This window comes from Periplaneta americana, chromosome 16 (assembly GCF_040183065.1).
Source record: "Periplaneta americana isolate PAMFEO1 chromosome 16, P.americana_PAMFEO1_priV1, whole genome shotgun sequence".
Classification (NCBI taxonomy): domain Eukaryota; kingdom Metazoa; phylum Arthropoda; class Insecta; order Blattodea; family Blattidae; genus Periplaneta; species Periplaneta americana.
Window position 1 is genome coordinate 161,557,753 of NC_091132.1, and position 14,084 is coordinate 161,571,836.

Consider the following 14,084-nt stretch of genomic DNA (forward strand, 5'->3'; position numbering starts at 1 on the left):
TGATTTAGAGGAACTAAAAACCAGAATTTGAGAAGCTGCCACCACGGTCACAGAGGATATGTTGAAAAGGGTATGGGAAGAGTTTGATTATCATTTGGACATCTGCCGAGTCACTCGTGGTTTACACTTTGAATCTCTGTAAGGTGTAAAACGAACTTTGATAGTTTGACTTTAAACTGACGTGTGTTTGAAAGTGCTATCATTAGTAGTTTTTGTGTATTAAAATATTGAAAGTGTTACCGGACTTTTGATGTTCCTTGTATAATCCGAGCTAAAGCAAGGAGATGCACTATCACCTTTACTTTTTAACTTTGCTCTAGATTATGCGCCATTAGGAAACTGCAGAATACCAAAGAGAATTTGGAATTGAACTGGTTACATCAGCTGCTTTTCTGTGCGGATGACGTGAATATGTTAATATACTTGATTTTGGTGTAACTTTGGGTCACGACTCACTTGATCATAGCGGAAGCTGTTCAGTAAGATGGAATCGTATGTACTACATTCTGAACTTGTCTTAAGGAATAAGATAAAGTCTGGTTCACTGTCATATTAAGACGTCATAGAGGTAAGTCTTTGGCCGCGAATATTGTCTGGTTTTCCTTGAGTGTAGGTGTGGTCATTCACAATTTTGTTTTACAATGCATGCGATTCTGTAAAGCGGATGTAGTCTGTTATTTGCAGGTTATATTTTACTCCGGTTAAAGACGCTTTCAGAAATAGAAGAGTATTTGCATATCGTTGATATGGAATTTAATTCTCTCTTGTGACAAATATATTTTCAGATGCGGTGTTCTCATAAGTGAGAAAAGTACCTGTGCGCTAGTTATACGAAAATAAGCTTTGCTTAGTTTTTCTATGCCGAAAATGTAGGAAAATCTCAAACATCTAAGCTCTTTACGAAATATCGAATGCGCATACTTTAGTGTGTAGGCGACGGAAGCCAGCTGCTACACGTCTTTCAAATTATGGAGAAAATTTAAATGTGTCCTCATGGCATTTGAAAGTTCATTTTAAATTTTACACATTCAGTAGAAACTTCAGTTATGGTTCAAAATCAGTGTCTAACCCGTAAGAAATCCGGTAATATAGAGCGTACAAGGAAATTATCGACTGAAGGTAGATTAAATATCGCAGAATTTCATCATAAAGGAACAAATTTGTTATATTATTACATCTCACCTACCTCTTTCTAGAGAATCTTGGGTGAATTTGTATAAAATATTTACAATGACTGTTGGAAATATTGTATTCCAACAACATAAACGAAGAAAATACACCAGACATGTCCAAGGGTCGCAAGCAGATGTCAGAATGATTATAATAATAATAATAATAATAATAATAATAATAATAATAATAATAATAATACTTTATTGTTGGAGAAGAAGAGAAAATGGAAAAACATCAGCACAAAAGAAGGTAGAAAAAAATACAGGAACCTTAACAAACTAAAAAGAGAAACGCTTATTAAGACTGGATAAAAGAAAAATGTAAAGAAATAGAGGATCTAGAAAGAAAAGAAAGATATGATTTAATGTACCGCGAAGTAAAATGTTTGGACTTGACAAATAAGAACAGAAAATCCATGTGGTTGATAGAGGACGAAATCGGAAATGAAATAACAGACAAACAAGAAATAGTAAACAGATGGACGAAAAATGTAGAACAGTTACATGAGATAAGGAATCGTCCAAATGACTTGGCTATAGAAGACGAAAAAGGATTTTATATTTAAGGGAAGATACGTAAAGATTAATTTTTGGTCCTATAGAATATATCTGTTATGGTGACAATGATTATTAGAGGAGAAGAATTCGCTCCGGCGCTGGGGATCGAACGCGGGTCACAAAGGGAAAAACACTAGAAAAAAATAATGACATTTAACGACGCTCGCAACTGCAGAGGTTATATCAGTGTGGCCTGTGTACTGGAATTTTGTCCCGCAGGAGTTCTTTTGCATGTCAGTAAATCTACTGACATGAGCCTGTAGTATTGAAACAGACAAATGTCATCGATCTCGCCCGGGATCGAACCCGCAACCTTGAGCATAGAAGGCCATCAGTATACCAACTAAGCTACCGAGGGCGACAAAACACTGGAGGAGAGGGATTCTATCTGGTGCTACGGATTGAACTTCGACGTAGCTCAGTGGTTAGAGGACTTTGTATGTAGAACCAAGGACCCGGGTTCGATCCCCGGCGCCGGAGCAAATTTTTCTCCTCTAATAATCATTGTTAAGGAAAGATGTTGAACTAGCGCTTAGGATAATGAAGACTGGACAGCAACAGTAGTTTGTGGAATCTCTATTGAATTAATGACATGCTTGGGTGAAGACAAGAAGCGCTTTCTATCATTATGCAACGAAATATATGAGAAAGGAGAATGGACTGAAGATTTCACAGACACAGTGTTGATTCCAGTACCGAAGAAAAATAAGGGCAAGGAATGTAACGAGTTCAGGACTATCAGCCTGATATCACACTGGGCGAAAATTCTACTGTGAATATTGATTCGACGTTTATATTCTTAGATGGAAGAACTGTTGGAAGAAGATCAATTTTGCTTCAGGAAGGGAAAAGGTATAAGGGATGCAATTGGGCTGCCATAAGCAATCAGGAAAAGATACCCAAAGAAGAATAAAGAAGTGCATATAGTATTTGTGGACCGAGAAAAGACCTTTAGCAAAGTGGATTGAAATAAACTAATGGGGATCCTAAAGAAATTGGTGTGGATTGGAAAGAGAACAGGCTGTTCAATAATCTTTATATGAAACGAGTGAAAGTCAGACAGGAGAAAAAATGTTAGGAAGAAGTGAAATAGGGAGAGGAGTAGACTAAGGATACCCTTTATCACCTACCCTGTTCAACATCTACTTGAAGGATTTAGTGAAGAACTGTTTTCAGAATATGGGAGGAGTGATAGTAGGAGGAGGAATAAAGTGCATAATATTTGCTGATTATATGACGTTGTTACCACAGGGGCGTATTATACTAAGGGATATGCTACTAGAGCTAAATAACAGCTGTGAGCAGTATGGAATGAAGATAAATGCAAATAAGACGAAGACCATGGTCATAGGAAAACAAATAAAGAAGGTAAACTTTCGAATTCTAAATGAGGCAGTAGAGCAAGTGGGCAGCTTCAAATACTTGGGCTGTACTATAAGCAGTAACATGAATTGCTGCCAGGAAGTCAGGAGGAGGATGGTAATTGCCAAGGAAGCTTTTAATAGAAAAAGAAACTTCATCTGCAGACTTCTGGAAAAAGAACTAAGGAAGAGAAAAGTGGAGAGTGGCATTGTATGGGGCAGAAACATGGACATTACAACGGAGTGAAGAGATGCAAATAGAAATATTTGAAATGTGGATGTGGAGAAGAATGGACTGTGCGAAGTGGTCAGACAGAATAAGAAATGAAGCTGTGTTGGAAAGAGTGGGTGAAGAAAGAATGATGCTGAAACTGCACATGAAGAGGAAAAGTAAATGGTTGGGTCACTGCCTGAGAAGAAACTGTCTACTGAAGAATGCACTGGAAGGAATGATGAACAGGACAAGAGTTTGGGGCAGAAGAAGATATCAGATGATAGATGACATTAAGATATATGGATCATATGCTGAGACAAAGAGGAAGTCAGAAACTTGGAAAGATAGAAGAAAACTGAGTTTGATCTGAAAGACCTGCCCTTGGGCAGAGCACTATGAATGACCTTTTTCTAAAGATCTAGTCTTTCAGGTAAAGCTCCCTGTAAAGCAGATTTGAATAATTTCAAGGGAAAAATTGTTCCGGGGCCGGGTATCGATCCCGGGACCTCTGATTGAACGTACCAGCGCTCTACCAACTGAGCTACCCGGGAACTCCACCCGACACCGTCTCAACTTTTCCCTTTATATCCACACAACTCGCATGGGCTAACGAAACGCCAGAGACCCACATCGAGTGCACACAATCTCTGTGTGAGTTGGAATTGTGGTTTTCTGTTAACGTACACAGTGACGTATATATTATGCAAATCTAGTCTTTCAGGTAAAGCTCCCTGTAAAGCAGATTTGAATAATTTCAAGGGAAAAATTGTTCCGCGGCCGGGTATCGATCCCGGGACCTCTGGTTGAACGTACCAGCGCTCTACCAACTGAGCTACCCGGGAACTCCACCCGACACCGTCTCAACTTTTCCCTTTTTCTAGTTACGCTGAAGTATCCATAGTTATTGTTACAGATATTTCTGTTTGTAATTAAGTTTCTGTTTCTCAGTAGGTATTATCACAGTCTAGTATATACAGTCATGAAGCTCAATACCTATTAAATATGCATCCATAGATAGTTGCTAACCACTAGGATCGTTAATATCGCTTCATTACAGACAATGCGAAATAGTACTTGTGCAGTCTATTGTTCCTAACAGCCTCACAACTCAAGGTCGTGCTCCAATTCATGTTAATAAGATTACAATATTTGTTATTAATCAAAATTGTTTGGTGTAAGAATAGCAAATGGACTATTACAGCTGCTATTACAATAAATGGGAGTAGAAAGTGGAATGTGAAGAATCGATTAAGTGTTGCGTTATCTACTGCAAAGCCACCTCATACTCATTGTACTAAATCATGTTCCGAAATCTGTGGAGCAAATCACAGATTTATACCAATCGTAATTGAAATTTTTTACTTCCTAATCTATTCAATTCTAACTTTAACAATCATTACAATTGTTAGATCACATCAAATTTCATTTATTAACCAAACATTTTTAATAGGAAGTGAGATATCTACAATATTTCGCAAAGGTAGAATTTGATTCATATATGATTCCTCAAGATGAAATAGATCATAGTATATTCTAGTGGGTAGATATAATTTAATAACATTTTATGATTTTCAAGTTTACATTTGAATAATTTAGTAAAATATTGATTTGTGGTGTCAATGATATAATTTATTTATCTTAGGTTATTATATATATATATATATATATATATATATATATATATATATATATATATATATATATATATCAATTTGTTTTATTAGATTTTTATTTTTATTTATTTTTAGAATTATTTTGGTTTTTACAGGGTTTTACTTTTACATTTATATTTATTATTGGATTATTATTTGAAATTTTATTATGAAATTGGATTTTAATACACTTAAACCAAAAATAAAAATAAATAAATCCTAATACCCAAAAAGAAAAAAAACTGAAGCATTAGCCTCAACTTATAATAAAATTCTCTTTTCTCTTTAATAGTAACAGTATAACTACAGATCTCATTTTTTTTATATTATTAAATGATTCGTGACTGTATATACCAGACTGTGGTGTGGTATTATGGTTTGGTATGTACACCAATATATCTCAACATAGTCATGAACTAAAGTAAGAGCTAAATTTATAAGTTTATATTTTTTCTCATGGTATGGTATAATCTAAATACATATCTCCATGTATGTTAATTGTACGTGCGTCTATGTACTAGATAAATGGAAGCAAACAAGTTTCGATATTTAGGAGACACAACTGTACGAAGCAAAAATGTGGTATAAAAGACAATTAATTTTTAAAAGCAGCCTAGTATAAAATTTAATACACAATGTCGTAACAAAAAAAAATTGAATGTAATCGCCATAATGATCTGAAAACTAGATGTTACCAATAGGGGAGAGAGGTAAGACTTGATCTCCTTTTTGTGTTTTTAATTTTTTGTGTAAAATATTTTAACCTAAATCAAAATCTGGCACATCTAACATAGCTATAGCTGAGTTTTTCCTCTTTATTTTCATATGGTGCATGATAAAATGATAAATGTATTTATGTGCGTAACATGTGAATAAAAAAAAAAAAAAGCAGAACAAAATCAGTGCAGCAGGGGGGATGAACTCTCACTAGTACAGGGAGACTTGATTCACTTCATGGGGTGATTTGATGCACTGACAATTCATAATGAATAAACCAAAAGTAAGCATTCAGTCTATTTTTTTATATTATTGAATAAAAAACATTAAAATAATATTATTCCACCATGAATGTAATTCCTCAAATCTGAACTTAAAAATACTGTGAGTCTTAACGTGGCTAAAATTTGAAATAAGTTAGGCCTGCATTTTCACATTTGTATCTCATGTCACCAAGTTAACATTAATTGGAACATTTTGCCCTAGTATAGCGAGGTAGTTACATAACACATTGAACAAAACACTTCATAGCAAATTAAACCCTTCAAACTTAACAGTATCAAATACAAAGCATGTTATTCTGTCATTACGGAAATAAAACTTTGGTGATGGAACTTTTCTTACAATTTGGCTTCTGTCTGTGTTACAAATGTCATCAACTTCTGGCCATTTGAAACGTTCATTTTCTATTGTTCCACATTTAATGGAGAAAGTTTCATGTCCAGGAATATTGATAAAATTTCTCCGACATTGTGCTTTTCATTGCTAGCTCCATGTGCCTAGCATTGATTTTTGTTCGAGGTTTAGACCCCTCTTTTGTTAGTGGGGTTTAAAAAGGGCGCGTCAGCTACTATGGCTATTTGCGCCCTTATCTAAAATCTTTCACTAATCACAAACACAATACAATAACCAGAATGCTTAAAAGAACCAAAAAGTGTTGTCACGGTTAAAACGAGGCAAACAAACCGCTTTTGTTTTGTATACACGATCCATACCTACAATAATACACATTCTCAGAAAAATCTTTGGGGATACTTGATACCGAATTAAATATCCCATACTGGAGTGGATCAAGTCTCTGCACAATGCAATTTTATAAAATAAACAAGTGAGTAATAATAGTTATTAGAGGAGAAAAATTCGCTCCGGCGCCGAGGATCGAACTCAGGTCTTGGTTCTACGTACCTAGAGGTCTAGCCACTGAGGTACGCCGAAGTGTAATCCACAACATTGGATCGAATCCCTCTCTAATGTTTTTCCCTTTATGGCCGGTTTTGATCCCCAGTTACGCAGTAGATTTTTCTCCTCTAGTAACTATTGTTGTCTCAGTGAAACGTACAGCACAGACTTCTGTCACATGCGTTTCCAATTCACTGTGTCCTAAAGCAAGGAGATGCACTATCACCTTTACTTTTTAACTTTGCTCTAGAGTATGCCATTAGGAAAGTCCAGGATAACAGAGAGGGTTTGGAATTGAACGGGTTACATCAGCTTCTTGTCTATGTGGATGACGTGAATATATTGAGGGAAAATCCACAAACGATTAGGGAAAACACGGGAATTTTACATGAAGCTAGTAAAGAGATAGGTTTGGAAGTATATCCCGAAAAGACAAAGTATATGATTATGTCTCGTGACCAGAATATTGTACGAAATGGAAATATATTAATTGGAAATTTATCTTTTGAAGAGGTGGAAAAATTCAAATACCTGGGAGCATCAGTAAAAAATATAAATGATAATCGGGAGGAAAGTAAACACAGAATAAATATGGGAAATGCCTGTTATTATTCGGTTGAGAACCTTTTATCATCCAGTCTGCTGTCAAAAAATCTGGAAGTTAGAATTTATAAGTTATCTTACCAGTTATTCTTTATGGTTGTTAAACTTGGACTCTGACTTTGAGAGGAACATAGGTTAAGCGTGTTTGAGAATAAGGTGCTTAGGAAAGTATTTGGGGCTAAGTGGGATGAAGTTACAGGAGAATGGAGAAAATTACACAACACAGAACTGCACGCATTGTATTCTTCACCTGATATAATTAGGAACATTAAATCCAGACGTTTGAGATGGGCAAGGCATGTAGCACGTATGGGCGAATCCACAAATGCCTATAGAGTGTTAGTTGGGAGGCCGGAGGGAATTTAAAGACCTTTGGGGACGCCGAGACATAGAAGATAGGAAGATAATATTAAAATGGATTTGAGAGATGTGGGATATGATGATAGAGACTGGATTAATCTTGCTCAGGAGAGGGACCAATGGCGGGCTTATGTGAGGGCGGCAATGAACCTCCGGGTTCCTTAAAGGCCACTAAGTAAGTAATAACTATTGTTACCAGAACAGGTAAATTTTGTAAGATCAAAAATTAATCTTTACGTAGACAAGTGTGTAATATTTAAACAAAAAATATTTTCAATATTCGACTTGCATTTAACTCCTTAAAAACCATACATTATCATAATTATATTTCAGTTAATAGTTATTTACAACATAAAATGGATAAATTACTTATTTCAGTTAACCAAAAAAATGTAGAAAGTTGCAAAAAAAATTATTTTTTCTTCAAAGCCCAAAATAACTTTTGTTCTTATGTGATGTTACTCAGAATATCAAAAATGGAGGGAAGAAACCAATGCAGTTAAAATTGAAATTTTAAACTACCGGTAACCAAATTTTCTACAATTTCGGGTGGGATCAAATCTCCCCAGGGACTAAATCTCACCACTCTCCCATATGGGGCATTCAGGGCACAAGGGAATCAAGTCCACTTTTGGTCAATTGGGAGATATTTCGTCTGTACATACCTTAGATGAGGCTACTTTCAGAGCATAAAAGAATCATGTCCTCACAATCTTTGCAAAGGTGCAGATGTTTAAATCACACTCACCTTTAATGGGTTATTAACTATACATAAAGACTTTAAGTCTAATTTTCTGAAAAGTTTATTTTTATGACTTGATTCCCTTTGCTCTGAACGTCTCATATATATATATATATATATATATATATATATATATATATATATATATACTTAGGAATAAAAAGAGAGGTTACTTGAAGGAAAAACTGAATGAGGTAGAAACAAATAGTAAGAATAAAAACATTCGAGATTTATATAAGGGTATAAAGGAATTTAAGAACGGATATCAGTCAAGGGTAAACGTGATCAAGGATGAGAATGGTGACTTGCTTGCAGACTCTTCATCAATCCTAAACAGATGGAAAAACTATTTTGCGCAACTACTAAATGTACATAGGCCAAATAGAAATGATCGGGATGATATTGAAATACAAACTGCTGAGCCATTTATACCCGAACCCACGATTTCAGAAGTCGAAATTGCGATAGAAAATCTGAAAAAGTACAAGTCTCCAGGTATCGATCAAATTCCAGCAGAATTAATACAAGAGGGTGGAAGTGCATTATATAGCGAAATTTATAAACTTGTACTTGCTATTTGGGAAAAGGAAATTGTACCAGAACAATGGAAGGAGTCCATAATTGTACCTATTTTTAAAAAGGGGGACAAAACCAACTGTGGTAACTTTCGAGGAATATCACTTTTGTTGACGTCGTACAAAATTTTGTCCAATATTCTTTTGAGGAGATTAACTCCGTACGTAGATGAAATTATTGGGGATCATCAGTGCGGTTTTCGGCGTAATAGATCGACTATTGATCAGATTTTTTGTATTCGGCAGATAATGGAGAAAAAATGGGAGTATAAGGGTACAGTACATCAGTTATTCATAGATTTCAAAAAGGCATATGACTCGGTTAAGAGGGAAGTATTATATGATATTCTTATTGAATTTGGTATTCCCAAGAAACTAGTTCGATTAATTAAAATGTGTCTCAGTGAAACATACAGCAGAGTCCGTATAGGTCAGTTTCTATCTGATCCTTTTCCAATTCACTGCGGGCTAAAGCAGGGAGATGCACTATCACCTTTACTTTTTAACTTCGCTTTAGAATATGCCATTAGGAAAGTTCAGGATAACAGGCAGGGTTTGGAATTGAGCGGGTTACATCAGCTTCTTGTCTATGCGGATGACGTGAATATGTTAGGAGAAAATACACAAACGATTAGGGAAAACACGGAAATTTTACTTGAAGCAAGTAGAGCGATCGGTTTGGAAGTAAATCCCGAAAAGACAAAGTATATGATTATGTCTCGTGACGGGAATATTGTACGAAATGGAAATATAAATATTGGAGATTTATCCTTCGAAGAGGTGGAAAAATTCAAATATCTTGGAGCAACAGTAACAAATGTAAATGACACTCGGGAGGAAATTAAACGCAGAATAAATATGGGAAATGCGTGTTATTATTCGGTTGAGAAGCTCTTATCATCCAGTCTGCTGTCCAAAAATCTGAAAGTTAGAATTTATAAAACAGTTATATTACCGGTTCTTCTATATGGCTGTGAAACTTGGACTCTCACTCTGAGAGAGGAACATAGGTTAAGGGTGTTTGAGAATAAGGTGCTTAGGAAAATATTTGGGGCTAAGCGGGATGAAGTTACAGGAGAATGGAGAAAGTTACACAACACAGAACTGCACGCATTGTATTCTTCACCTGACATAATTAGGAACTTGAAATCCAGACGTTTGAGATGGGCAGGGCATGTAGCACGTATGGGCGAATCCAGAAATGCATATAGAGTGTTAGTTGGGAGACCGGAGGGAAAAAGACCTTTAGGGAGGCCGAGACGTAGATGGGAGGATAATATTAAAATGGATTTGAGGGAGGTGGGGTATGATGATAGAGACTGGCTTAATCTTGCACAGGATAGGGACCGATGGCGGGCTTATGTGAGGGCGGCAATGAACCTTCGGGTTCCTTAAAAGCCATTTGTAAGTAAGTAAGTAAGTATATATATATATATATATATATGTCGTATGAAACACAGGGAACAATATTTGGGCTTGTTAGTAGCTCCTAATGAATCACTGTGATAATATCATAGTTTTATTAGCTCGCATTACGCAAGCTAAGGCATTTCAGTGTTGTTTTTAATTTTTGTAGAATATAGATCACTGTAATGCAATGCAAGAGCAGAAGAAAATTATATTACCAGATAGTGTCTCGTTTCGAATGGCTCACTCTTTCCTATGTAAAGTATGCAATGTTGTACATCTGATTGTCACTGTGGAAATAATGATAGTGGTTGAAATAGACAAAATTTGTAGCCAATTATTGCATTTGGCAATTTCGATAATAATTTAAATTTATTTTGCGTAATTTATGTATCCCATTATGATTCCTATTGGGGTTAAGGCTGATTCACAATAAACCGGGAACGGAAACGGCAACGAGAACGAGAACGGAAATAATGTTAAAATAAATGTATTTAAATGTGAACATTCACAATTAACTATTGTGAATACTCACATTTAAATACATTTATTTTAACATTATTTCCGTTCTCGTTCTCGTTGCCGTTCCCGGTTTATTGTGAACCAGCCTTTAATCAGAACATTTATGTAGCTATATTAGCAGCAAACGAGTAATTTTCTGACACTTTTCTTTCAGTTGTAATGGATTCTATAAAGACAGAAACCGAGGTCGACCCTCTGGCAGTACAGCCATGTGATGATGGTATTAAAGAGGAGGAAAATCATTCACCAGATGTAAGACTTTTTACTACCCAGTTCGTTGCATTAGAATGACAAGGTTCTACGTGATCAGCTGCTTGTTTCGAGAAAAATGCCTCAATGTTTTAAAGTTTCTTATTTTTGTTATTTAGGTATATTTTTTACTGTACTTTAGCATGGATGCTACAAATTATATTCTGTTAATGTCTGTAGAGGTATTGAGTTCGTATTTGTAAGGATTGTTTGATTATAAGATGAAGGGATTTACAGTCAGAACCTTGTCATCCACAGAAAATCAAATCTCGTGACAATACAAGGTTCTTACTGCAGTTTTGATAACACAGCATGAGTTATAACTCAGTAAAATATTTAAATGGACATTAAATTAATTTTACTTGCCTGTCTCGTTTATTGCTGTTCATTTTGCTGTTGGTAGTAAATGAAATCTTATGCATGACCGTTAATTTAACAAAATTACTGATATTTCTTTAATTGTTATAGAACCTACAAGAACGAAATGAAGTATCTGATACAATTACTGCAAATCTTGCCATTAAAAATTCAATAGAGTATTGTATTATTTCCTATCTTACTCTGGCATGTATTTATCCTACAAACCTTTCTTTCTTTCTTTCTTCCTTTCTTTCTTTCTTTCTTTCTTTCTTCTTTCCTTCCTTTCGTTCTTTCTTTCTTTTTTTCTTTCTTTTGGTGTGTCGTCTGTAATGTCTTGAAGTAATACTGTTTTTCTGTGCCCATTTTCGAACAAATTTAAATTCACTGTACTTGTTTCTTTATTTTTATGAGATAACTTGAATGTCACTTCGTGAAATACAGGATCTGAGTAAATTTGATAGTTAATATTTTTCGAAATGATACAAGTTGTAATTCAGTAATTGGGCAGGTGAAAGAAAATCTTTAAACCCGGAGGTTCATTGCCGCCCTCACATCAGCCCGCCATCATTTCCCATCCTGAGCAAGTCTCTAGTATCATATCCCCCTACATCGAATCCATTTTAATATTATCCTCCCATCTCCATTTCAGCCTTCCCAAAGGTTTTATTCCCTCCGGTCTCCCAACTAACAACTCTAAGAGACCTAGATTTATATATTTATTTGTTTCAGCAATCTCACTAGAACCAAAGGTGAAAACATTTCAGTTTTTTCATAGCTTTTTCAATTAAACTGTGTAGCTGTCCACTTCCTCGCAGCTAGAATGACTGAGTAAAAGATATTCATGATTACAGTACTTATTTCAGTGCATTCGTTCAGAAATTGAAGTACTTACAGACATACTTACAAATGGCTTTTAACGAACCTGGAGGTTCATTGCTGCCCTCACGTAAGATCGCCATTGGTCGCTATCCTGTGCGAGATTAATCCAGTCTCTAACATCATATCTCACCTCCTTCAAATCCATTTAATATTATCATCCCATGTACGTCTCGACCTCCCCAAAGGTCTTTTTCCCATCCGGTCTCCCAACTAACACTCTATATGCATTTCTGCATTCGCCCATACTTGCTACATGCTCTGTCCATCTCAAACGTCTGATTTAATGTTCCTAAATATGTCAGGTGAAGAATGCAATGCGTGAAGTTCTGCGTTCTGTAACTTTCTCCATTCTCCTGTAACTTCATCCCTCTTAGCACCAAATTTTCCTAAGAACCTTGTTCTCAAACACCCTTAATCTCTCTTTCTCTCTCAAAGTGAGAGTCAAAGTTTCACAACCATACAGAACAACTGGTAATATAACTTTTATAAATTTGGCAGTAGACTAGATGACAAAAGCTTTTCAGCTGAATAATAACAGGCATTTCCCATATTTATTCTGCGTTAAATTTCCTCCCGAGTATCATTTATATTTGTTACTGTTGCTCCAAGATATTTTAATTTTTCCTCCTCTTCGAAGGATAAATGTCCAATTTTTATATTTCCATTTTGTACAAGCCGTCTCCACTATCCACAATCTGAGGACATGCCATGCCGTGGTGTTAGGGACCCACAACACATGGTTTCAATCTTTAATAGATGTGCAAAACAGGGAAATGGATACTGGAAGTTTTAAAGGAATCTTCAATACTTATTTCAAGCACTTTCTCATTTAAAAAATTTAATTTTCCAAAATTAAAAAAAAAAAAGAAAAGAAAAAAGAAATAAACTGTGAAAACTATTTCAAGGTACAACAGTCTCCCCTATCTCCTGGCTTAGTTGCCTCATAAGTGGTGCCGTGTTGGTATTATTTACAAGGTCCAAATCTGTCTTCGGACTGTTGACTAAACAAAAAAAAGCAGTATATATGACGTGTGTAATAAAAATATATCTGTAGTAAGAATATTGTAGTAATGTTGGCGTGGCTTTGCAGTTGGTGTACATGGTCTGTGGAGAAACTTCCGGGCTTATATCGTGTTGTCTTGATGCTAGTGGCTGACATTTTGACCGCTGTGTTGTAGTCATCCTCAGAGCAGTGGGTAAGGAAATAGTGTGTGAGCTTGTATATCTATAGGATTCTCAGCAACTCATGGGGAAGTCTATTCCAAGATAATACTTAGGAACGAAGAACCTTACTAGATACCTTTTGGATCTTATTAGGGCCAGTCTTTAATAAAAATACTCCTCTCCATACAGACCTCAACTGGATTGGACAACGAAGAACCAATCATATGCCAGAAGGAGAACCTACGACCAATCATTGGAAGTCTTCCCCCATTGAGATTCCTATATATAAAAGCTCACAAGTATTTCCTTATCCAATGCTCTGAGGATGACCACAACACATAGATCGCAACGTCAGCCACTAGCATCAAGA

General features: G+C 35.6%; 1 protein-coding gene across 1 annotated transcript in view; it reads left to right on the forward strand.

Annotated features, from left to right (window-relative positions):
* Window positions 1-474: 474 nt before the first annotated feature.
* LOC138691673 (zinc finger protein ZFP2-like) overlaps window positions 475-14,084 on the forward strand; it is a 28,255-nt gene continuing 14,645 nt past the window's right edge. The window contains exons 1-2 of the mRNA XM_069813884.1: window positions 475-568; window positions 11,217-11,314. Coding sequence (XP_069669985.1) covers window positions 11,222-11,314 — 93 coding nt within the window. The 5' untranslated portion in view covers window positions 475-568; window positions 11,217-11,221. The remainder of the gene's footprint in view (window positions 569-11,216; window positions 11,315-14,084) is intronic.